General features: G+C 39.0%; 1 protein-coding gene and 1 long non-coding RNA gene across 6 annotated transcripts in view; one reads left to right on the top strand and one right to left on the bottom strand.

The window, feature by feature from the left end:
- The window catches only part of grid1b (glutamate receptor, ionotropic, delta 1b), a 442,704-nt gene that overhangs the window by 65,441 nt on the left and 350,044 nt on the right, over positions 1-27,219 (bottom strand). For all 5 annotated transcript variants that reach the window (XM_044102209.1, XM_044102212.1, XM_044102211.1 and 2 more), the window contains exons 5-6: positions 7,580-7,633; positions 2,232-2,405 (exon numbers count right to left, since the gene is read on the bottom strand). In XM_044102209.1, the coding sequence (XP_043958144.1) occupies positions 2,232-2,405; positions 7,580-7,633 (228 nt within the window). The remainder of the gene's footprint in view (positions 1-2,231; positions 2,406-7,579; positions 7,634-27,219) is intronic.
- LOC122823019 lies at positions 2,330-13,143 on the top strand. Its single transcript, XR_006369270.1, has 6 exons — positions 2,330-2,415; positions 3,555-3,704; positions 5,306-5,487; positions 5,595-5,648; positions 5,726-5,799; positions 10,952-13,143. It is a non-coding gene; the product is annotated as an uncharacterized LOC122823019 (long non-coding RNA).

The raw sequence follows: 27,219 nt of genomic DNA, 5'->3' as shown, positions 1-27,219 counted from the left end.
TTATGCAGTTGGCTTTAGGGGAACTTTTTTGCACACAGTTACTATCGAGATCACTTAACTTTGTGGCAAAATAAAAGGCTAACTTTGTTTGCCACTGTTTCAATAGTAGCATTTTTAAAAAAATTATTGCCTTGACTATGGATATGGGACACTTTATGCTAAGAGCTTTTGTCTTGCTGCCATTTTCAAGAGAGGAAATAGGAAATAGGCCTCTGTGTCAGACCTTTTACACTGAATGAGAATACAAGGATTACTAAATAAACGTTTATACATAAGTTATGGCGTGGAATACAAATATGATCTGAATGTCGTTCACCCAGGGCGCCAAACAGGCTAGTACGTACGTTAGCCAAACAGGCTATGTCGTTATGCCTAAATACAAAGCTGCCATGTGATTGGCTGATTCACTATTGTTGTAAACAAGGATTTGAACAGTTAAACATCATAAAGTGTGTCATTGTCACCACGTTAAAAGGCGCTGTAGTTTGTGGAGTTTGGGATTCTAGAATCATTTACGTTCCTTCTGTTCAGGATCCACGCAGAAATTTGGGAACGGACAACCTGGATCCCTCTGATTAAAGCAAAATATGTTACACATCCAACCTGAAAATATGTATTGACATAGAGGGAACATTTTCATACAAATAAAAACTAAGATGGCACTTTGTGACTCTGCCTTAGGAAGACCACTGAAGATTATGAGAGCTTTATTCCTTCATTTAAGAGGGAGCTCTTGCGCTAAACTGATTAAATCCCATCATTTTATGAATTTGGCTGCTTATTATGTCTTTCTTTGCCCTTCATTAAACAGAGCAAACCCTCAAATTACTCTTTCTGTTCTCGAAAATTAACGTTTTGTGCTTTTGTGGCAGAGAATGACTAAAATCGATTCAGAAGCGACGTACAGAATTTGAATTTTCATGTTTAGCCGTGGAGGTCAGGCCGGTATTTTCAACCCTTTTCAAATGCCTGTCTGTCCGTCCGTCCGTCCGTCCTCCAGGAGAAAGAATAATTGGTACATACAAGGGCGGCAATTATTTGGAATAAATTAAGCATTGCAAGCACACAAAAAGTTGAATGAGAAAAATGTGAAGGTTTCATTTGATCAAAAGCACTGAAATAAAAAAATAAATTATTCAAAACCACGAGAAAAAACCCCCAACTATTTACTAGCAAAGATTATCCGATTTATCGGCACCTTCTCGTGGAACTTTTGAGAACGTTTGTTTTATATCTGAACATTAAACTTCTGAACGTCAACTTAAATATGGCCCCCAAGAATTGTCATACCTGGAAGTTATCAAATCGCAAATGTCTCGGCTGCACAATCAAACTTGAAATGTAAAACTGCAGCAGGCACAGATGGCAAAACGTGGGGGGAAGAAATGCAAAGCTGCCGATTGTCTATGACAGTAAAGTGATGCTTCCATTTAATTATTTCTGTCAAAAATGATAATAATAAAAAAAAATGAATGAAAAAAATGATCAGATGGCTGCATGCATTCAAAGCACTGATTAGCATATATATCAGGGGAACACAAGGTGAAATCTCCAGTTATCAGTGCACTGAATCCCTTTCAGTCCCGTTTCCTAAGCATCAAAATGATCACAAAATGAGGTGAATAATTCACGGCGCGAGCCTCTTGAAAGCCCGATGCTTTTTGGTCGGGCTCTCACATAAATATACATACGTTTTAGGGTGGATTTTCCTCAAAATATCAGCATGCATATTTAAATGTGTGCAACGTGTGTCATCACAGAGTCAATCTGAGCCAGAAATGTAAGGAGCAAATCTACTGGGAGAGCATTTGGAGGTTTATATCATCTAATCGATATTATTAAATGCAGATGTTATGTTAATTCCTGATTATCAAGAGTCAAAACAACAATTTTGTGCCTTGATAGTAATTATTTTAATAAATGTGTTTTTTTTTTGTGTGTGTGTGTGGGTTTTTTTTTTTGTCTCCACAAACATGCACACAAAAAAGTTGTTCACGCTGCTTCCCAGTAACCAGAAGCTGACAGACGTGGTGTAAAACCAGCCTTTTTCTTCACTTCATGTTTCCCAACCTGAAGTACAACTCAAACTACGGCAGGTGTGGAGAGTGGGCACATCACCGTGCCAACAGGTGTCAGTTGCAAACTAAAACTTACACATCTGCTGCTTGAACATTTCTGACTGACATACTGACAGCCAGAAACAAAGGGGTTATTTATTTTATTTTTTTTACCTCCAGGTTCTGCAGGTATCCTTCCTGCGGGTCGCACAGCAGCGATGAGATCCGGTGGTTCTGCCTCATACACCGGGTGCTGCTGTCCTTCCACAGGGGGAAAATCTGTCGGATCACAGTCATGCGCCCCAGTGCACTGTGGGTCAGCTCCAGGATCTCCGTGTCGCTGACTTCCTGCGGTCAGGTAAGCAAAGGGAAGAAACGAAAGGCAGAACAAAGGTTTTGCCGTAAGTTCGAGGTGTTTCATAAAGCGACGCTGTCACGTTAATTAATACGACTAAGCAGCCGGTTTTAAATCATAACAGCGCAGTCACACTGTCTCTTAAAGCGCTTCCTATACTCGTGTACATGTTTAACTGCTACAACAAGGAGAAAACCAATTATTTTCTCCGAGTTGTAATTATAGATAGTCTCCATCCGAAGTAAAGTAAACCCACACTGTTCGGTTTCTCCTCTTGTCTTCCTCGTCCAATTAAACATGAAGCTGTAAACAGAAGTGAGTCAGGTTGTTGTTGTTTTTTTTTTCCATTCACTGGAAAGAAAACAGTTTCATGTGACAAAAAAAAAGAAAAGAAAAAGGTTTTAAATGTCAAAATTTGGGAGCCGTAAAAGCAACCGAGATACAAGACACACTGTTACTTCTACTGAAATCTAATTTATTCCATCCACATAAAAAGTGGCAGGTGCTTCACATTAGAATCTCAACGTGAACCCCATATTTTGAAAATTTTTTAAAGGGTAGACAATAATTATCTGTGCTGGAAACTATGTTTCTTTTTATAGAGGTTTTGTCTTAAGTATGAAACACTTTCTGTGACCAGAAGAAGACCCTGTGGTCATCGGCATATTTCTTCACTTTGCTGTTAAAAGTTCTTTAACAATCATGTTGTTTTTTTTGTTTTTATTTTTTAGACCAGCTGTGAAATAAAGTGACTTTATAAGAAAGTGGTAAAAATCTGATTTTTCTTTCATTTTAACTTCTGCAAAATGAACGGTAAATTTCAAAGAGACCAAATCGCTCAAACGCAAAGTTGTTAAAAAAAATAACTTACTCATATTAACTGAAAGGTATTTCTTAATTATTGACGTGAAAATCTAATGTTATTTTTGGATTCTAATTTTAAATCAGAGTTCATTCTGTTCCACAGACCTTGAAATTTCACTTGCATGTAATAAGTTACTTCATATTTCTAGCATTAGCTGGATGTCAGCATTAGCCAAAATAAGATTTTTTTAATTTTTAAATTTTTTTTAAAACAATCACCAAAATGGAGACTAAACTGCATGTAATGACACATTAAACAATAAACCACCTCCATTCAGGCACAGGCAGGCTTAAGAGCAGCCGACAGCGACAGCAAACAGGAAGTGGACGACTAATAACAGGAGTCGCGTTGAAAGAATCAGATAGGAGGTTTTGGAGGGCAGTGATTTTTCTGAGAAGCACGGAGCGACGCCGTCTCCAGGAAGAGGGTAAGGATGCAGTGCAGAAAAGTGCATTAATGTCTGACAACGCTTTACAGTTTTTTTTTTTTTTTTAAACGCAGCTCATGCAAAAGGAATGAGGTTTGTTACAGCCTGGCAGGGGGTAAAATGGTCACTAGTGTTGTTTTGGCGTACGTCTTTTGAGCAACTTATGGATCACGTAATAACAAAACAACTTTACAGCGTAAAAATGGGCTGTTTTACATGTAAACCTTCAAATCTGCGGTAGATGTATTTTAAATCTACCGCTGTGCTTCAATAACTCACGTTAACAAAAGCTCAGTGGAACATGTGCAGCAGTTGGACTGGTTCTGCTGGCAGCTTCTTCCTGGTAAAGGGGAAACTGACTGACTTAATGCAATCGGTTGGCTTTCCTGAGATAGAAAACCGTTTTACCGATCTCAGAATTACACTGCAGTTCACTACTTTATTTTTTAACTAGCATCAAATTGAAATGTACAAAAGTGCCTTTAAATCTGTCTGTATGATTGGATTTGTTGTGATTTCATACAATGTAGATAAACTTATTGAACTGAATACAGGCATAATTCATTTCAATTCAGGTTTAATTCACCAAGGCCAGCTCATTAAACTATGTTACATGTCAAAAACAAAGCTAACGTTGTTTTGTATGTTTGTTTTCTATCCAAAGGTTCTTTCTTAAAAAACAGCAATTTTTTTTTTATTTATTTATTTTTTTTTTACATATTCCTAGACTGGAATGACTTCTCTCTAAGTGAATTCACAGTGTATTTTTTTAAATTATATTTTTACTTTATAAAACATGTCATTTATTTTTTTGGTTCATAGGCACAGCCGAATTAAGGTTTTGATTCCTAAACCCAACAAACATCATTTCAGTTCATACAACTCACCAAGTTACTTCACTCATTAAAATCGGAACGTGTTCTTTGTATCTTGTTTTATTTTATTTTATTTTTTTTACTGGATCAAGTTTGTTTACTTCATTAGCCTAACTGACACGTTTTGGTTTTCAAACCACTATGAATTTTGTTTAATTTTCTACACCAAAACTAGCAAATAAAGTAAAAAAAAAAAAATCTAAAAAAAATCCACATTTCACATTCAATTCTTGTCTCATTCTAAGTAAGCAAACACAAACAAATCACACATTTATTTTTCACACATTAATATTTCACTAACCAAATCCGCTGCAGGTTAAGAAAGACATTCTGTCTCATGTTTGCTCAACCAGATGACATTTTTTTTTTTTTTTTTTTTAGCAGAGGAAACGAGTTCAAAACACAAAATATGTTTTGACATCTTATCAATAAAATAGATTATTTTAAAATCTAAATCATAGCTAAATTTACCAGTAAAAGCTAACAACTTCATAACGTTAGCGTGTCTAGCCTTCTAGCTAAATCTATTTAACTCGACAACATGCAACCCAGTAGGGAATTTAAGGTTAGGAGCATTGGGACATGTTGATATGTGACAGGAGAAGAAAACTGTAAAATAATTTTAAAAAAGGTCTGGTATCACCAGATAATTAGCACTTTTAAACGTATTTATAATCATCAGCACTCACATAGTTTTTCTCTCTCTTTTTCTCTCACCACATTCAGACCAACAATTACCCGCTGCTTGTGTTTCCAGCACTTACGGTAGGACAGAGAGGAGAAAAATGAAAAGGGATAAAGAAGAAAATCCCAGACAGAACACCGCGGCGGCTCTGATGGATTCAGTTGTCAATACGGGTGACGACTTTAACGGCTGCAACGGGAGCAGCTGTGATGTAACCTGCGAGGTGGTTTTTGTTCACAAAGAATTGGATTTACATTTCAAAGAGAAGCACCCGGTGTCATTTACAGTTATCTCATTTCGTCTCTCGTTAACGTCGCCTTTTTCCGATAGGTTCCTCGGGTAATGAGCCATGAGAGGAAAAAACACCAGATGAAAAAGAAAAAGGTAAAAAGTTACTTTTTGAACACTTTTTGGCTAAAGAGATCATGGTTTTTTTATATTTATGTTTTGTTTTTTTCCAGTTCTGAAGTCCAGTCTAAAGTCAAAATACCAGTCCAATGCAACCAGTAGATCCTCACCAGCAGCACAATCTTAAGTATGAGTCTCACAGCAAATTCCAGATCATAGTTAGCTCGGCTGACTGACTAAATGTAAACGGATCCTAAAAACCCACTTCTATGTAAAAAAAATTTTAATCGGTGTTCCTTTCAGCTCCATCATATTAGTATTTATCTAATTTTAATCAGGTTTTCGGGAGTTGGAATATGATTTTCCTGGCCTAAAGAGTCTCTGGAGTAATAACAGCCTGCTTTTGTTCTCTGTGAAAACATCTGTCTGTGTGACTGATGTTCTGACATTGTGCAATTTCTGCACGAGGTATTTTTAATCCAGTTGGTTTTTAGCAGCAGAGTATTCTTCTGAAATGGTCAGCTTCTAGTCACCTTTATTTTCTTTATTCTCTTTCTTTCAGATAATTTTCTTCAGATTAGTTGAGGTGAATGGATGTATTTTATTTATATTTCTGTGCTAAGTTCTCTCTCTCTCTCTCTCATTCTCTGTCTCTTCCTCCTTTGTTCCACATTCCAGGACTTGACCGAAACAGTTCTTTTGTTTTCTGAACTCGGCAGCTGAGCAGCTTCAGTGTGCTCATCAAAGTCATTGTGTAGGTTTTTGACTGTTCCGAGATAAAACGTGACAGCTGCTGCTTCACACACTCGGAGCCATCCATGTGCTTTCACTGTGACCCTGCTGAGATCTTCACTCCTTCCTCACTGCCGAGCTTTTTGTCTTTCCTACCCCGACCCTGCTAATTTCCCTGAGTTTTGATTCAAATGGTTGTCTTAATTAATTTATTAGTTCTGCTTTAATTAAATTGCCGGTCAGTCCGATTGATTGGTTGATGATGCGCAGATGAATCCGATAGAATATTCTCAAGAGTATAAAGTTGCTACGAAGCTGTGAGTTAATTTTTATTTATTTTCTTGGTTTGTTTGTTTATGCTTGAATTACACTGTCCACAGTCCAGTTAGTCGGCTTGATTGGTTGATGATGCACAGATAAGTCCCATAGTTTCCTGGCTTTGAGGAAAGCTTTGGAGATTTGCGTCGTTTCCATTTTATGAAAGTGCTTGAACATCTATGGCTTTCACACTAAGCTTAGGTTTAACATGTTTAAGCTTGAAAGGCGAAGTTTGGGAAAGGTGTAAACATTAAAGATGATCCTGCGTCAATAATACCAAACAATGAGCTTCACTTGAGGCAGGAGTGTCACACTTTCAGTCCTGAATATTTTTTTGATGAGTTCCTGATTCAAAACACTTGAACACAATGGCTTAATTAGTCGTTCGTTGTGCGATCAGCATCTCAAGTGGCCTGATTGTGACTCCTTCAGGTATTTGATATGTGTTGAAGCAACACAGGCTCCAAATCACAGGAAAGTCGAAAAACACAAACTTCCATCAACACTCATCGCACCCTGCTGACTGGCTGGTGAAGTTTTATTCCTATTTGAAGTTGTAGTGTACAAAGCTTAATAAAGTAATCATGGGTCCACCAGTGTAGGGCTTTGAGCAAAAGTCACTGAATGGATACACTGTCCATTCAGTGAAATATAAAGAGACAGAAAGTAGCATGGTTATTATAAGATGATACGTTGTGTTAGGCCCTACATTTTCCATTGTTGCAAGATTTTAATTTGTCAGTGACAATGTAGACTCAATTGCAGTCATCACAACATCAGTTCCGAGGCAACAAACAGTCCTCTGACCAGACTTTTGACATTCTTGCTTTACAACATAATGAAACACTAAGGCTGCCTTCTCCATCGTGACTTGGAGGGAAATTTTGTCTCATGGATTTAACATCGTGGTGTCTTACCTCATTTACAAACACCCAGTGACTGTCCTTGGAGGCCAAATTTGTTTCCACAGCCTGCAGACACAAACAGAGACAGAGAGAGAGAGAGAGAGAGAGAAGGAGAAACGGGAAAAGTTTAGATCAATTACTCCGGCTTCATGTAAACTTTTCTGAGTCTCAGATGCTCCTATTTGGCCTCGGAGCTGCTCTATCACGTTGCTTTGCTCCACTCCTATTTGCTCAGCCTCTGCTGTTTTCCAATGATGGGTTGCTCTGCCAAATGTCAACAAATAAAAGTTTTCCACAGAGACCCGGCCGAGTACCAAAAACTCTTATCAAAGCGCTGCGAGCTCGTCTGGTTTGGTGTAGCTGTGTGATAATCCTAGCAGCATCCATCCGGCTTCCGACTGATGATAACGAAGAGCCGAGTCGATAAGGTCCGCGTTCCAGAAGGGAACTTTTGGTACCAACTCGTCACCTTTTGTAACCGGCAGAATGCAGAAATAATATATATATATAAACTGATCACTAACAGGTGATTAAAATCTTATTTTTACTTATACGCTGATAAAGAAGCTTCCTTTTCTAGTACCACAATCCTCAAGTAATTTAATTTCCCTCCACTCAAACTGCACACTCAATGAAAAAAAAAATGAAAAAAAAAAGTGACATGACAACACGTAACACGTATCAAAGCATATGGACTGAACAACGAGCCATGTGGGTGTTCAGCCTCTGGGCGCCACGCAAAAACGTGCAGTTATTAAAAAGAGCACTGTAACCACGTCTGTATCTAATGATCTGGACGAAATGAAGCAAAACGTCGTCATTTAACATGATAATAGGAAAACAGACAGGAGGGAGCATCTGGTCCGTGTGGGGAGTGAACACGGTAACAGTCATGGAGCCTGGTATGTCACGGAAGGGAAGGGGAAAGAGCTGAAACTGGGTTTACCGCAACCAATCTACTCAACACACGGAACCATGGAGAGGAAGACTGGACCCAGACACACATCCAAACTGCTCTTTTTAGGCCAGAAAAAACAAGACTAAGCTTCTGGAAAGGACTTCTCAAAGCAGAGACTGTGGTCCTGCTCTCTGGGTTGTGTTTTACAGTCAGGAACCCAGCTCATTTGAATAAACATTTTCCAGTTTTCCTAAAAATTCAATAAGTATCAGAAGCTTGATAATGGCTACAAAAAAAGCACACGGCTAAACCTACTGACATTAGTTAAATGTCACTGTCTTTATATTTAACCACATATTATGGGAAACAAATGTATATATTTTAGAAAATGTATAGTTTTGACTCTGGGTAGATCGGATATTGGAATGATGTCCTCCTTTTTAAATCAGGTAAGGATTTTGCAAAATGCACTTTACACGGTTTGCAATGCATTTCTATATACTGATGTGGAAACTAATATTTGGCATTTTTAATCCCACTTGTTAAACACTAGCTACTTAAGAGTTACTCCTTTGGAAATCCCCCAGAAGTATACCAAGAAAAGTGTTTGGAATATGCAGCAAAATATGTTTTTCCACCAGAGCACCAAAACTGGGTTTAAAGACATATCAGTTTTTCAATATTAATATCTTCGCCCTCCTTTACAGACCCCATGTTTGGTTTCTGCTCCATCCAACACACTCGCCCAGGAAGCCCAACACAGATGTAATAATATTCTTTTCAGTTTGATCGTTTAATCTGTGTGTCGTGGGGAGCTGTGGGAGGAGGGTGAGAGGTGAGGATTAGGGACGTATTAATAACAGAAGTTGGGACCAAAATGTCAGTGAATGTGAAGGTTTGTGATGAAGTCCAGCTTTTTTTTTGTGTGTGTGTGTGTGAGTTGATGATGTTGTCAGTGATTTGGTTAACCTATCGTTAAAGGCCACGACCCCACTTTCTGGAGATACTTCACAAGACATCTCCCATTCGGAAATATTACACCTGTCACTGTAACCTTTACCAGACCAAGAGGCACACACACACACACACACACACACACACACACGCCCACGCACACATAACAGCAGGGAGACTTGTAAAACCGCCTTAAAAGATAGATGTGCTATTCTGAGCCAATTTTACTGTGATCTATGTTGAGGATTTTCTATCCTGAGTTCCTTCTCTGTCTTTTTGAAACCAGGTTGCTTGGTTGTTGTTTTTTGTTTGCTTATGTGGATGCAGAAACTGTTTGTTTACTTTGTTTGTTTTTAGAAACCTTTGACATTTTGTTGCATTTAATGAAACGAGCTGAAGTAAAATGAGATATATGCATATATATATATATATATATATATATATATATATATATATATATATATATATATATACAGTAAGAGCTGACAGAACATTAAGACCTCGTTCCAGACACACATCTTTCTTGAATGAGTTTGGCTTTGCTCTTTCGGCCAGATGGACATTCCTCTAACCAATTAGTTGCATTTAGCTAATTAAATTTTGGAAGAATCAGCTTTAACATGCACAACCAAAACTCAAAATCAAAGTTTGGATGATTTCGTTGTAAAATGTAGACATTTCAGGGAACAAATATTTTAAAAATGGCCCAATTTTATTTCAAGAAAAATGTTATCCGTTTTGTTTTTGCACAGTTTAAAAAATATGTATATATATTTTACGGTGTTTGATGCAGTGACATCGAGTACACAGATTTGTGGGAGGACCCAAATGCTAGTGTTCTGCAAGCACTTTTTGATTATGTCTCCCTGGTCGGAGTCTATTAGCATCCCACATTTGGGCTTGGTATTACTTGTCCACCCAGTCATGCAAAACATTCTCCAAATATGTCAGATTGAGAGGTTGTCTCCTGTCCACAGCGTGCGAGCTCACAGATTTTTAATTAAATTTAGCTCTGACTGTAAGTTTGCCCCTAATGAAGAAATTGCCGCTTTGCTGATTTAGCTGTAGGAAATCAAACTTGAAGTGGTTGGAATCAAACTGATTGGCATTTCGAATTCTTTTTTTTATTTCAGACGTCAAGAAAGAAACAGAGAATGGAAGAAGGAAAGAAAGAACGAGAGCAAAAGAAACTCAGAAAGAAAATCCCCCCCCCCCAAGCAGTTTGAAATATCACTGAGTGCATATTGTATTTATCTCTCATCATACATTAAACTATCTGTTGTATAACAGAAAACTCCCACGCACGCAAGTTTAACTGCTTTTAGATTTCAAGAAAAACATTTAATCAAACAATTTCATATGAAAGCTACGTTGTAAATTCCATTGAGGCAAATTGCAAAATTCATTGTTTCGTCTCCTGTTTTATTAAAACGTAATCCACTTTAATTCATGCAATCCTTTTTTTTCTTTAAATATATAAAGAATGTGCAGAAAAATGTAAGTTTAAGTGGGTCTTTTTTTTTCATTCGCAGCTCAATCATCTCAACCCGTTGTAACCGAGGAGGCCGGGCTGCAGTCCGCTCGCAGGTCATTGGGCCGGGCAGAGTTGGCTTGACCTCAGTGACCACTAGATCAGCAAGATGGGTCTCTGAGCAGGTCTGTGTGTAGAATGGATGATGGGACAGATCAAAAAGTGATTGCATCAACAGCCTCCAGCTAGTTCAGCAGCGGGCAGCCGGTGCAACACTCTCGTCTGCTGCTGAAATCCTTCATTTGGATCTGCACTAACTTTCCTTCGTGTAGGAAAATTCAGTTTTAGCCGAACATTCAGCTGCCAGAACAAATAACTTCAACGTAGTCTACTAATTAAAAAAAAAAAAAAGCCTTCAGGGATAGTTGCAGTTTGCCTTTGAAATGTGGCTTAGCAGGACATTACCATCAGAACTAGAGAAAGAGATGTAAGTGTATTTCACTTGGATTTGCACAAACCAATCAGATGAATCGGAGACCAGGGAGATGATCTGGAAAGAGATTGTGCGTCTAACATGCATTTAGACGTTCAGATATTCTGCAAACAGACACGATGCAACCAGAAATAGAAAACACTGCAGCTTTATTCCATCTGCATGTCTGCACGTCGCTGTCAGGCTGAGAATGAATATTTAAAAGCAGAAACAACAAAACACAGCATGTAGGAATAGCTGTATTTTTTTTTGTTCCCACCAACTTCAGCTCAACCTTGCGAGGAACTGATGAGGTATCGACCAGGTAGGCCAATCCGAGCTGAATCAAAGTTTCATGAAAGAGTCAAGAGTTGCGCTGCTAAGTATCGAGCAGTGGGAGGCCTCTGTGGAAAGACGGAAACTTTCCGCAGCGGCAGAAACATGTTTCGCTTCCATTCTTGGTTGTTCGGGATCAAGCAGGACTTGGGGAGTGGAACTACCTGCCTGAGGAGCTCTAAATGATTTAGACGTTCAGGAGCGAAAGGCTGCCAACATAATATTACGGAAGTAAGAAAGTGCAGAGAAAACACTTTAGTCTCTTCATGGGACTTGTTGACTTTAAGAAAAAAGGGTTAGCAGCCTTGCCTTTTCCATTTTTTAAGAACCAAAGAACCTGCTTTAAAATTCAGAGTGGGCGGCACGTTTGCTGAAATTCTGAATAAGGACTTCTTGTTGAAAGCATATTTTGGGGAAAAACTCTTCTGCTTCCATCAGCAGTTCTCAGGGGAGGCAAAGGGTCCGGTGAAGGGGATGGGGTGTTAGAGAGTTAGGCAGTTTATATTTTTGCTCTACTGCCTCCACCATGACCACCTCTGTGGGTTTAATAGTCCTGACAACAAGCATTTTAGCAGGCTGCTGGGCGGGCAGCAAGCGAGGATGTTACACCAGAGACAGACTGCTTTTAACACCATGCTAATGGAGGCGACAGAGATGAGTCCCATGAGGACGCCGCTGACCAGGAAATCCGGCATGCGCGGGGTCAGAGAAGAAACAACAACTAAGTTAAGTTAGACGTTCCTCTGATTCTGTCACAGAAACACAATTCAGTTCTTTGTTTGGCTGTGGGGCATTCTTTCTTTGTAGCTCGTAGAAAACAAAGAACATACATAAAGACAAAGTCGGCAGTGGCCATTTTGGTGCCCTAGGTTATGGTGCTCCACTACTATAAATCTGCAGTAACTTTTATAAAAATGTTTTTTGAGTACTTCTAAAAACTGTCACTATGTTGTAAAAGTATTACATGAGACAGAAAAATGGATGTTTCTCATCCTGGTAGGAAACAACCAATAGGAAGCCAGGAGGAGAGTCAGCGCTGTCAATCAAGCTGTGTACGTGATGTTCACAACATCCCCTTCGCTCTCTGATGAACTACGGCTTGAACGATGACGAATAAAAAGTTTTCCTGCAACATTAGGTTGTTTCTCTCCATTCAACACAGCTGCGGCAAACCGGCAATCTTGACCTTATTTGCGCTGTTAGCTTTCCCTCTTTAAAACAAAGCCACCCCATCTCAAACTGAGGCCACTTTCGACTTTGCTTTTATCAAATATGAGCAACAACGCGTCACACAAAGCAACTCCAGGGAGAAAGCAGCCACTGACCTGACCTACTGTACGGGAGCTCTGCTTCTCGCTGCAACACGAAGACCTCCGTTTCAGGCCACCGAGATTCGCTCTGAACTTGATTATGTCATAGTTGACATGCTTCCTCTTCATGTTCTGTGTTACTCAGTTGTTTTTTTATTGTTTTTTTTTTTCTTTTCAGAGGTGGATAGAGGGGGGCTGTCGCTGTGAGGCTCTGTCTGGATGTTGATGTCAGTGAAAGCTGTGCTAAAAGCAACACTTCGCACAAAGATGAAGTGAGAGCTGAGAGGCTTTGGTAAACATGGTGCTTCATTATCAACAAGAGCTTATTTATTTGGAATCCGTTTGCAAAGGCTGAAACCTGCCAATTTACTTAGATCTTAAGGACCAATTGAATGATTAAGGCTTTCTGTATCTTGACTGTAATATTAATTTGCTTTGTTTGTATTGCTTATTTCTGTACAAAAAAAAAAAAAAAGGTTAAACACTCCTGGCTATTTTGTTTTCAGTTTTCCAAAAATGTGTACTCTTGCGTCCTACGAATCAAAATGTTTATCAAAAGTTTCTCAACCATATCTGAAAAAACAATGCGTGATGCCTAACAGAATCGCACTTCTGTCACCTGCTGGTGTTTGACTTTAGTTCCTCTTGACATTTAACTTCCGTCTCCTGATGTGTCATTAGGAGAACTGCCCTCTGTGCGCTCAGCTGTTTCCCATTTCTTGACTCTTATGCCGTCTAAGTACAACCGGGGACTTTGAAAGCCCTGAGTGTTCTCTGTTCCAACAATATGAACAGACATATGGAGGATAATTACAACTTTGCTCAGCATATTATAATTTATCTACATTTATAGCTGAGATGGCCTTACTTTTCAGTCCGACTGAGCAGCCCTTTCTGGGTCTTACGTCTCCGGCTGACAGGACAAGCTGGGCTTTAGATCTCCCAGTCGTGACTCTTCTATCTATTCTACTGCTTTATTGTCCACCACTGTCACTCAGCCTATTATAAGTGCCCCCCAAAGAGGAATGGAGCGAGACGGAGACATCGGATGGAGAAAGAGATTGAAGAGGGACTGAAGTGTCCCATTTTAAAGAGCAGGTAAAAGTGTCTCGTTGCATGATAATAGAGTTGAAAAAGGCAGAGGGCAACTTGGGATATGCAATAAATTGCGAGTCGTGATAAAAGTGGCAAATAATGAAGTCTGTGTTTATGAAACATTTGGTAAGTTTGATATAACATGAACTGATTCCTGAAACCAATTAAGTTGAAGGCTCAGAATATCCTAAGCCAGAAAAGTTTACACATGGAAATAGTGAAAGAAAGGCTGAGGTGTTGGAGCAACGACACTTGTATCCATGGCAATGGCAAGTTTCGGTTTGAAAGACACTAACCACTGGCAAATAGTTTTCCCAGCATCCATTTATTCTGATGGGATGAACACAAAGTATATTTGTAAAATACTTTAATTCTGTGGTGTGTGAACATGGTTTTATTTTTTTGGAGGTCGGTTCCTTTTTAACAGCCCAACAAGTCCAGTCGTCTAGAACTTTTGATTTGTTTAGATGCTTTTGTGTTTATTTCTGTGTTTGTTACTCTCCCTCAGTTCCTCTGGTATGGCTCTACCAAACTGTACTGCATTTTCTTGATTAATCTGACCTGACCTGGTTCTTATGCCACATAATAAAAGCCTGTCAGTTCTCTACCCAAGAAGTTAAATTTGACTCTTGGGTCAAAAACCTGAGTATCTGAAGATAATTATTCACACCTACGAAATTGAAATCTACATTAATCAGAAATGCGTTTATTAAAGATTGATCTCAGAGTAATTGTAAAAGATATTATAATGTACAGCTCTAAGAAACAACTAATTAGTATTGTAAACACAAAGGTCCAATAGTTTGTGTACTTTATTATACTAAGCTGCTACTTTGCTGTTTTTCCTTTGTATTTGTATACATTTAAACACTATTTGATTACCTTTTGTTCAAATCCCATTCTGCTGTTTTTGCCATTTTGCTCACCAAAGTAATGTTAATTGAACCTCGTGGAGTTAAATTGAATATATAAGACATAGAAAACAAGTGAAATTTGAGAATGAGGATCAGACAGATGGGGTGAATGCTGGACAGGCGAGGTGAGAGCTAAAGCCTAGTACAGGTTTGGATGGATGCTCGGGCCTGGAGCAGCTCAGTCCAGGAAAAACAATCTGCTCTGTAAAACCACTGCCTCGGAGATTAGCACAAAGTTGACTGCTGGGAGGTGAAGAGTCGGAAATTAGAAAGCCAATGAAACTCTCACCTAGGAGCTAACCAAGCTAACAGTAAAACCAAGCTCTATCGTCCATTAAAAGTGGAATATGGGCTGCTGCTTGTGTAAGAGATTTGAAGCACAAGATAAAAAGTAAATTTACTGAGCAACAAGAAAATGTCTGATCTATGTGTATATCACTAAAGACAACTCCCGACGAGAAAACCAGAAAGAGAACTAACATAGGTCAAGTGATGTGGCATTAAAATGGACAAATGAAGTCCAGAGTGGGTCCTCCCGCATTCAAAACATTCGACAAGCTCAAGCTGACTGCTTCTGGTTCAATCATGGCCTCAGAGTCACAGAGACATCCATCAAGCTCAATTTATTCATTGGTGCATAGTGGAAGTGTTGGGAGAGACAGAAAAGGTGGTTTAGGTGAGTGTCATTACCAAACATCTCAGTCTGACACAGATGGCGTGATTCAGCTTCAAGGCAGTTGATCTCTTGAGCTCCCCAAAACCTCCCAGATAAAATCCTGAGCAACAACATGGGGCTCTCCCACATCTTGTTAGCCTTCATGGTGAAAACACAAACACAAGCTAAAAATACTTTCAACCTCAGTATTTTTTGTATAACATGTAAAGTGTATACTGGCAAAGAAACAGAAAAGTTCAAGAAGAAGCAAAAGGTTTCGTTTTACACACATAAAGCTAAAAAAAAAAATGCAATTTTTGAACTTTAGATACAAATAAAAAAAAGGAACAATAGAAAATTACAGGAAGCATCGCTCAGTTGAACAGTTAATCTGGTTGACAAGCTGAACTTATTCATTAATATCACAAACTAATACAAACAAGTCATGTACATTGGGCACTCACATATTTGCATTCATTTTCCAAATTATTTGTGGAAAATTTGGCTATTTGTGGGTTTTTGATTCGTAAGCAAATCTAAAACATTTGAAAGAAAATGCAGCTTGAGAACGTTAACGTACAAATGTGCAGTGCAACTTGATGTTTGCAGATCAGCCCATTGTGTGGCATCATTTATGTTCCTTGGGTGTGATTGGTTGTACCCACAAGAGTGGAGGTAATGAAGACTGCGCATGTTAACTTCAGTCTGCAGTTTTATCAATAAAATAGTCAGGCGAGGTTATTTGATCGTGGCCTTTGAATGTTTTCTGGGCATTTGTCCCGATGGGAAAGCAGACCAAGAACTCAATGCAGAGACTGAATATTGCTGCGGGCTTCTGGATGCCCTGGGGCTCTCTGGGAGAAGCTGCAAGATGTTGCTAGGTGTCAGGTTCTCTTCTTGACCCGTTGGTGAGTCGGTTGGTCGGTCATAAAGATGGACGTAATATGGGATTTATAAGACACAGAATAAGACATGCAAAATGTCAGAAACCTTAATGAAATTGTACTTTAGAAATACATGACGACGGAAGCAGCACTAAAATAAAACATATTAAAGTATTTCAAATTCTCATGTTTGAAACTGAAGGACAAACAAAGTGGACGTCTGATGGCCTTGTGAAAAGCTTTGATGGGTTTCTAAAGATGAGTGGGGTTGCAGAAGGAGGCTGTATGTGATTTCCATCAGTGAACCTTGTACATTCACTTTGAAGAGCCATTTCCTCGCAAGGCCTCACATGAACAACGTCTGATACACACAGGCCAGCGCTCGCGGCTCGACCTTTATGTCAATTTTTTTGTTTTTTTAAAAAAAAGGAAAACATTGATCAAATGTTGCAATCAATTTTGAACATTAATGGAAATACGGCTTAAAACTACGTTTAATTTTGTTCGAGTTTTGACGTTCAAGTGGAAGGAAATGAGTTTAGAAGTTCAGGACCCACAAACCCAGACTCAGATTTGTCATAAATTTTAACCTGATCGGAAACAAATTACTCTTATGGCAGTGAAGCAAATTTAACGTCGACATGAGCTGACGTGACATTAGAAAACTGAAATCCCAGTTTAAGAAAAAGGCGGCCCAAAGTAGGTTTGGATTGAGAACGGATGGGCTTGTGCCCCGGAAAACAGAAGCCTTGGGCAGGAATTTAGTCAACGGCCACAACGCTGGCCGCTTGTGCCTCTTCAAGGCCACGTGATGTGAATACAGACCCGAACCTGTTGAATTAAAGAAGCCATTTGCATGCATCGTGCTTCTTTAAGCTAAGCCTCCATCAATCAGCAGGGAGACAAAGACATCTGGGATGGAACGGGGACTACCTGGAGATAAGCTCACTCTGCATCACATTAACCGTGGAGCTTTGCCTCTCAGCCTAGATGCCTTTCTGCTCCGCACCTCCCAACGAAATCCACATCTGAGAATGTAAGCTTACAGAAAGAGAGATATACCTCTGTTAGGAACATTGCCAGTCCCCTCGCGGACGCCCGTTAAAATACCGGACTCAGTTGCTAGGAGATCTGTAATACAACCGCAGAGTCTCTGCACACATTTGTATGCAACACCACATGTTGCTGCTTTAATTTTAGGCTGTTCTGCTTCTCCTACAATCCTGCTGATGCTTTTCTTTGCTTCAGTCCTCAGGTGTTTTTGTCTCATGGCCCTTCTTGTTTTCCTTTGAAAGTGTTTTTGGGCATGTGCGTGTGTGTGTGTTTGTGTGTGCACTCAGATATCCCCCCCCATAATGAGGCCTGGGTGGCTGATTAGCTCTTAGACACAATATGGCCAGAAACAGAATGGGCCATTGATTCCCTCAGCAGAGCCAAAATGGCTACTTTGGTCCAACTTGACACCATGTGAGAGGAGGTGTTCCCTGGTGTGTTTGTGCGTGAGATGAAAGCAATAACGTGGGGAGGCGAGGGTGGGAAAAGCTCAGCGGCTCTCCGATATATTTCTGTGCTCGCGAGCCAAGTTCAGCTCCGATCTTGAGCTGCAGCAAAGGGTAAGCATGATAAAAGTGTTGTTATTGAGATATTTAGTCTGCTTAAGCAAACACAAAAAAGCAACCTAATAACCTAAGCATCTTGTTTCACAAACGAGAAAAAAAAAAAAAAACGTTTTTTTTTTTTTTTGCATTCAGCAAAGTAGAAATCCTCTGACTCCTGGCATAATTTTAGGAAATCATTGGATAAATAAAAAGAAAAGAAAGCAAAACAAAAAGACAGAAAATGTTGGATCTGATACTTTTTTTTTTTTTTTTTACATGTTAGAGTCAGTAAAGTCACACCTTGGCGGAGGTGTTTTCATGATTTCCAGCGTTTTGAACCCTTTCGACCAAGCTGCCCTCTGGCTGTAGGGACTGTAACATGAAGATGTTGGAATGTAATCTTACTTCTGTTGGGCTTAAGGTGTTTTTGTACAACCAAGATAAAACACTGGGTGATGCCGAAGCTCCAGACTCTTCCACCGGATCAAAGAAAAATAAAGGAACTTGCAGAACTCGACTTGCATTCCTAAAAGCACTTTATAAGTCTGCATCTCGTATATTAGAGTACCTCTAAAAGGTGAATTGAATTCATTACCTCAGTTCAAAAAATTCATCACTGAATCTTTGCGTTTCATTTTCACTTTGCAATAGATCTGGCTGAAATGTATTTCTTGAGATCAATTACTGAAATTAATGAACTTCTCATTGAGATTTGAGATACGCGTCACAAAAATTTATCCTGAAACTTAGATTCTTGTCAAATGAAGTGATAATCACTAAAGCCATGACCAAAACCAATGACACTATTCAGAATAATTGTTGGTTTTCTGTTTTAAATAATCCTAATTGATAATTTTACACATTTTTAGTGTAAAATTTTGATATTTTCTTTTTACACATTTTTTTAATAGAAATTGTTACACCGGCCTATGCCTAAGATATAGAAAAATAACAAGTAGGACCATCCAAAGAGGCTCAGACCGTTGAGCAGAGAGGACACAGAGGAAACATGATTACAGTCTCTATTTCCGATCACTTACTTTTCCATTAGGGAGATTAATGATGGCGCGTACAGATAGGGGACGCCATCTCTGATGTGAAAAATTGTGTCATTACCTGTTCAGGATGAACAAAAAGTGAGTACGTGCGTGTGTCTGTTTGGGAAACTCTTCGTGCTCCAATTTTCACACCTGCTGCCGCTGTGGCTGCTGCAGAAACCTAAATCCACATCATGTTTGTGTGCTTTGATTTTTGTTCTGTTTTTTTCTCCTTTTGTACATACCGAAACCAGTTAGGTTCGTGTGAGGTGAAGCTACGTGGAGGCGGTTGGGGGAGGGAGCGAGCAGTCAGTCTATCTACTGGGAGTCTGACAGATGATCTTAAAGGAAAACTCACATCAGAGTAACAGAGCCGACAGGAAAGTGCGTGTTTAGGCGGCGAGTTCACCCGAAGTTAACACATAAAACAAAGAGAACGGTGAAAGTTCTGAAAAGATTCAGCTTGAAGGAAAACAAGATTTTTCCCTCAGGCATCTCAGCTTTATCCAGTTCCACATCAGTATTATGCTAGCCACTGTAGAGAGACAAAACATGTTTAAAGCTGAATAATTTCAAGTATTTAAGGTGTTCATCTGCAAAAAGACAAAGCACTCCTTGGTTGAAATGCTAAGAAGTATTTTAAAGCAGCTCATTTGCAAGAAATTTAGTGAGTAAACTCAATGAATTGAGATTAGTTTTCCAGCTCAAATTGGGGAAGTCATTTCAATATCAACCTATGTCATCAATTTGTAAGTTAAATATATTTTTTTGTTTATGGTGTTGCAAGGGCTAATACGAATAAACCACATTGTGCTCTGTGGCTACTTTGAATGTAAAATGTTGGCAAAATGATCTGAAAAGTTGCCATATTAAAATGACAAAATCCACTCAGTGTAATTCAAAGTTTTTATGATGTGAATGAGCAATTTGGGTGTTTTGCTATCAGAGTACAATGGCTCCCATTTTTGCTTCAATGCAGGAGCAGTGGCCACTAAGCTGACTGCAGCATCTCCCTACACAGATTTTTAAATATAATGGTGGTATGGGTTATGAATTTCCATTGAACCGTTTAACACTTCCAAACTATATTTTTTATTCGGTGTTGGGATTTAGGCAAACCAATCTCTTATGTCACAACTGCTTAATGGCAGTAAATATGAGAGAATATTACAAACAATTCAAAAATGTGTGTTATAATAATTATTTAAGTTGTTTCTAAATTTTTAACCAACTGTTTTAATTTATTTTATTTTTTTTTTTTTGCTGAGGTACTTCTTGCCAAGTGGACAACATCACCTTTACTGGATTGTGACAAAACCTGTAGGCTGATTTAATAAAACCAATTAAATGGGAAAGAAAAGATGTATTTATGGCAAGGTGGCAAAAATAAAAACAAAACTAACAAAAAACAAATGTGAAACAATTCATTTACTTTTTCTAATGGCAGTCTTTGGGTCACATACTTCAATAAAGAGACATAACCACAGTCATTTTTTATCATTATTATTATTTTATTATTAATATTATCATTATTAGTCTAATCTACCAGATCTAGGAAAGGTCTGAAACAGGTGCACAACTAAAATCTATCAAGTTTAAATGTAATTTCAAGCTGGTTTCAAGCAACTTTTCTCTAAAAAAAAAAAAAAAAATGTAATGCAAATTTCAGAAAACCATGTAGAAATTAAACAAAATCAAAAATGTAGTTTTAAATTTAACTGGATTTAGAAAACAGGAGATTAAAAATCAACTTGTTCCAGCAGTGACTTTGCGGACAGACCGCATACGTCCACATCAATGAAGTGAGTGCATGCTGCAGGTGACCTTGTCAGCTTTTCTGCTCCTCAGCTCATTATCTTCAAAGATGCAGGGCTCACAAATGAACAGGCAGGTGTTTTTAAAAGTCTAAATCAACCTGATCCCCAAACCATCCCTTCACAGAAACAACAGGACTGTCTTTCTTTATTTGTCACGGACAAAAAGCGAATTGTTGGGTAGATTTAAAATGACTTACTGAAAGCGGAAATCTAAGAGCCATCTCTGCCAGGATAACCCCAGATTCCAAATTAAGTGCTGCGATTAGAACAGCAAAATTTCTAGCTTCCAGATGTGTTCAGGTAAAACAAATTACAGAATGACTTCAGAGCAGAAAATCACCTCATCCTACCGACGACAAATCAGCCACTCGCGTGTCGAGCATGTAACGCATGTTACCCAATTGCAGAGACGCACGCCGGTTTTACTGCGAGGACGCGCTCAAGGTGAGAAAATACGAGCCTAATTTGCTTAATGGCAGTAAATATGAGGATATTACAGCTGCGGCTCAAATGTGTGTTTTACATGTTTCTGCACACGGCAGCGGATGTACGAGAGATTAAAACCAGTGAAGTGTGAGTGGACATTTTGGAAATTGGGAGCGGAGGCACGTGCAGCAAAGTTGTCCCGGGAGCTTCGAAGTGTTGCTGGAAAGGGAAAAGGAAGCGGAGACGACGTGAGGAGGGGCAGAGCTCAACAGACAACTTCACAGGCGACGCCTTTCAGGAGAGAGAACTCATGGACAAACCAGGACGTGTTCTTTCAACTCATCGGTGAGTGCTGCTCCGCTCTTCATCGAACAACAGAGGAGACCTTATTTAAAGAGATCAACGCCCTTCTGTGTTTCCTGCTCGACACCAAAGTTAGGGTTCAAAATGTTGTCGGTTGTTACGGTGGCGGCCATTGCTCGTCGTCATCTGTGCAATCTGAGTGTTCAGGACAAGAGGACACAGTTTGGACGTCTTCCTTCGTCTGTGTCCTTGTTTCTCAGAACTGAACAGCAGGGAAGATGTCCCTGTGGCGGACTCATGGAGGGGAAGGAGAGGCCTATCCTCTAAATAAACAGAGGGAAGATAAAGATGTATTGATAAGGTTTATTATGACACAAATGTTCCACAAACCCAGCCATTAATTGTCAGAATTCCTTCAGGAAAAAAAAAAAGAAGTTTTAACTGAAATGAAAACACAGAACTAAATCAGTTCCTTGAAGCTATAGATCAGCTACGTCAATGTTCAATGTGGATGTACGTAATGTTCAGTACATCCACAGGATCAGCAGGAATAGAGGGATAGATGTATGAAAAGTGAAATAGTGACCTGAAAAAATATATATTTGCTAATAAAATGCCTCTGTTTTAAAACAATCCAACTTGAGATAGAAAGAAGAGGAGGATGCTGAAAACATAGAAAAATAAGTGCTAGGATAACATGTAGAGATTTAACATACGGAGAACATCCATCCAATCACTGAACAGATGCTTAGAACAGATAAATGTGTGGATGTGCCAAAACTTCCTCCAGCTGAACAAAAACAAAACTGAAGTTATTATTTTTGGGCCTAAAGAGGAACGATCTAGAGTCGGTGCACAGCTTCAGTTATTACAACTAAAAACCAGTGATCAGCCCGAAACCTGGGAGTAGTGATGGACTCTGACCTGAACATTCAGAGCCACGTAAAGACAGTCACAAAGACGGCCTTCTATCACCTGAAGAACATTTCCAGGATTAAAGGACTAATGTCTCAGCCAGATCTAGAGAAACTCATCCATGCGTTTATCTTCAGTCGTATTGATTGTTGTAACGGCGTCTTCACAGGCCTGTCCAACAAATCAATCAAACAGCTGCAGCTGATCCAAAATGCTGCTGCTCGCGTTCTCACTAAAACCAGGAAGATAGAGCACATAACACCAGTTTTAAAGTCTCTCCACTGGCTCCCTGTAGCTCAAAGAATAGACTTTAAAATACTGTTGTTAGTTTATAAATCACTGAATGGTTTAGCACCACAATACATTAAAGATTTGCTGCTGTTGTATCAACCTTCCAGAACTCTCAGGTCTTCTGGTTCTGGTTCTGCTCTGCATCCCCAGAACCAGAACCAAACGAGGAGAAGCGGCATTTAGCATCTATGCACCAAAAATTTTTTGGAACAAACTTCCAAAAAACTGTAACACAACTGAAACACTGACTTCCTTTAAATCTCAACTAAAAACCCACTTGTTTAGAGTTGTATTTGAAACGTAATCAATTACAAATTTATTGACAGAATCTGACTTGATATTGTTTTTATTGTTGATTCTATGTTGCATCGTGTTTTTGTGTTTGATTTGATGTAAAGCACTTTGAAATGCCTTGCTGCTGATATGTGCTATACAAATAAAGTTTGATTTGATTTGAACATGTGGAGAATGTCAGGAAGGCGAACTTTATCTTCAATGCTGGTCTTCTTTTCTGATCACTTAAAACAAAGAGTTAAAGTTGAACCAGACACTAAGTACTAATCAGAAGAACAATAACGGAGAGGAAAAAAGGAAATTAACCGCAGAGAATAAATAAAGCTCAAAACAAAACATGTCACACTTCCATTTCCTGTTTCAAAATAAAAGCATTTCAATAAATTCATCCTCAATATAATCAACTTACTATACTGATTACCCAAAGTTATCGCAGTCTTATAATTAGCGTGGATGTGTTCCCTATAAAGTCTTTGTTATTGTTGTTTAACTTAAACATTTAACAGTGACCATACCAGCTTCCACACAATCAAGATAGTGAGACCAGTCATTCCTTATGTTCCAGAAAGTTAGTCTAATCTACTTAAATCTTAAATTCACACTTGTTAAGCTTTTTAGCACGCCATGTGGAGTGTATAATACAAACTAATTAAACCATAGCCAGAAAAGATTAGTATAATAATCCTGAGAAAATGATCCGTTTCATCTTCATTCCACTCAGGTAGCCTAATTGTTCCAGTACGCACATCCAACTGTGCATATGGACAAACTTTACAAACCCTTGTTTGTTTGTTTTTTAATACAAATCGGAGAAATTAAGACCAGACCAAAAACCAAATAAGATTTCGGTATAGTGGAGCGGACTTCTGCTGGAATTGCTTGAACAAATTCCAGAACGATGTGATCCAAAAATGGATGTGTTTCTGTTTAAGTGAACTAATTCTTGTAAATTTCACAGCATTTAATATAAGTGAAGTCCTAATATGCCCAATCACACTGTATGAAGACCTCACTATATTATTATCAATAATTTATTTAAGATCTTTACAATAGTAAATGTTTGAGGTCTTTGGCCAAATATTCAAACAAAGATAGTTCCTACATGTGTAGCGCAGCTTTTAGTTGTTTTTTTTAAGGAAAGCAAAACATCTTTACGGCAAGTTTGCCGGTGTTATCATGGTTGCTGTGAACACATCATGTGGGGGTTTGTCAGGACTGCATTGGAGATCCACACTGAGATGAACTCTGTAAATGTCCGTAAATAATTACGCAACAAATGTCCGACCACACGACTATGACGCAGCACCACAGAAAACGCTGTAATAGATGTGCCGCTCCAGTTGGTGGTGCTGTGAAACAGGCGGAGAATGACGGAAAAAACACAGAACAGTGTGGAGTTTGTTATCTGTGAAAGGGAGGCGCGAGAGAGAAAGAGCTACAAAGTCATCATTTCAAAAGAAAGACTTGGCGTGCACTAAAACACAAAATGTAATTTTTTTTACTTTTTCACTCTGGGAACTGTTTTTTAAAAAGTTTGTTTCTGGTCTCCCAAAATGATGGACGCACAACCTAAACACACACACACACACAAAAATAACTTTGCAGATGAAGCTAATCCAGTCTCTGTGTGGACAATGTCCTAAACCATTAAAAGTCATGCTCGCCTTTAACCAAGATGTGGTTAAAGCCATGCTTGTACCTCACCATCACCATATTATGCTGACAGTCCTGTTTCTGCAGCTAATTAATAATCACCCCACAGAGCCACAAGTCTTCATTGCCTCTCCCTGTCTACGTTCGTCTCAGCGATCTATCACCATCACCTAATGAACGAGGTGAGGTGGAGAACAGTCTGGACAGGTCATTGATTCGTCACAGAAAAACGTCACCATGGAGACATCTATTGATGTCCACTGCAGTTGAATAGGACCCAGTTAATGCTCCAACCGTTATGGATGAAACCTGATGTTTTTCAAATGAGGTGTCTTCCTGGTGACTCTTCGAGGCCTCGCTGCTGCAGCACCGAATTACCAGGAACATTAGCCGGGGATGCCATCATGAAAAGTTCAAAACTGGAAACGCGGACTGCAGTGGTTGGGTCACATGTGCAGAAAGAAAACTAACCCCCTGCTGTGACAACTCTCACTGAGTTTGCAACCCGCACAGCATAGAGTCCAATGAGATCAGCGGGGGGGAAAAAAAAAAAAAAGACTTCAAATTTTGATGTTTTGACCTTATTCAAACAAAGGCAGCCGTTTCTATTTTTCATGTAGTTCTAATCAGTAATAAGGAGGAAAAAAGGGAAGCCAAAAGCTTAAATAGTTTTTTTTCCCCCCCACAAATAAGAGAAGAGTGAGAGAGAGGCATTGTCATTGTGTGAATTTAAGACAGCGGAGCCGCAGCCATCTGGCTGATGGGTAAACAAAGAAAATGATTAGAGTCCTCCTAACATCACTAATGACTGAGGCACTCAGCATGCTGCTGTGCATGTGTGTGTTAGATAAGGCTTAAAAAAAAAAACCGCACACACACACATAATAAAGAAGAGATAAAGAAAATGCAACACAGCAGGGACGTAAGATATTCAGGTGCAAAACAAAAATCCATTAAAAAGTCTCATCACAGGGATAAAATGTTTAGTTCTTGGCAAACACCAATCCTATAGCGATTTGGTCCGTGTGTGTGGGTGGGTGTGTTAATGCTTGACCATAACGATTCAGGTTAAATATATATATTTGGCCCTATTTAAAAAGAAATTATTGTAGTTCTGTATCATCTCTATGTAGAAAACAATACAAGTACCATCAAAAACTGTAGCATGGTCTAAAAGCAAAGCTGCCTGGTCCACCTGCCAGAGAGGAAAAGATTTAGTTGATTTCTCAAAACATTTATGGAAGTGCCTTTCAGATCCACTCAGCTCAAAACTCTTACAGCATCTATCAGATTATTTTTAACGAGAAATCTGTGGAATGTATAGATTTTAAACAAAGTTATTGTTGGAAGCTATAGTGTTGAGAAATGTAATATATAATATTGTGTTAAATCGATTTTTCAAACGCTAGAATACGAAAGCCCATGAAAAGATAACTAAATTCTGCATTGATGGCTAAGCTGGGACAAAGTATCTTTTTACGCCTCCAACTACGTAGTAACTTATTCCCACCTGACTCCCTGTGTGTACCTTAAGGGAGGTCTCTAGTTCTTTGACAGATCCTCCCTTTTGTCTTTCTGTTGCCATTTGTATTTGGTGTGTATGTGCAGTAGTTGTAGATATTTGTGACCAGCACTGCATGCTGCTGGTCGCTGTGTGCTTTAAGTGTTGGTTTTGGGGTCAAGGTTTTATTTAGTCGTCAATCTGTTTCCCTTCAGCTTGTATCTGGGTCCTCGTTTCACCAAAAAAACCCAAAAAAAGTCTATATAAGTGCAGACAAAGGCCTCAGAAGCTGTCTTTTCTCCTTTGACAATAGCTCTGGGACAAAGATCTTGGTACAGTTGGCATGAAAAGATGTCGAGGAATTCAGAACCTGTTTGTCGGTTTGTGCAAAAACACAAACCGACAAACGTTTAGTTTTTTTTTTTTGTTTTTTATGATCAAGAACTGTATTAAAATGGAAAAGTGTGTGAGGAAATAAGCAAGTACAATGTTGCCACTTTTTTTCAGGATGGAAGAATCTGAGTGGCAGATATTTGTTAATGACGGAATAAATTAACTAATAACCACCAATGTGAACATCTTGAGGCCAATGAGAAGTTTACAAGTTTGGCATCACTTTTAGTGTGAGCCAAAAAGAGAAGATGTCAACATCAGCAAAGCAACTGTTGCCACCCGTCAATCTGGGAAGGGTTGCCGCGCTGTTTCCAAACTATCAGAAAAATTTCATCTGATGGAGTCACAAGACGTTGAGGAACAATGTCCCCCAAAGGAGAGAAGACTAATGTAGAGATGTTTGGTCATAACCTTATTGTGATGATATTAACATCA

This window comes from Gambusia affinis, linkage group LG20, assembly GCF_019740435.1.
Source record: "Gambusia affinis linkage group LG20, SWU_Gaff_1.0, whole genome shotgun sequence".
In the NCBI taxonomy this organism is placed as follows: Eukaryota; Metazoa; Chordata; class Actinopteri; order Cyprinodontiformes; family Poeciliidae; genus Gambusia; species Gambusia affinis.
This window is presented reverse-complemented; position numbering and strand designations above follow the sequence as displayed.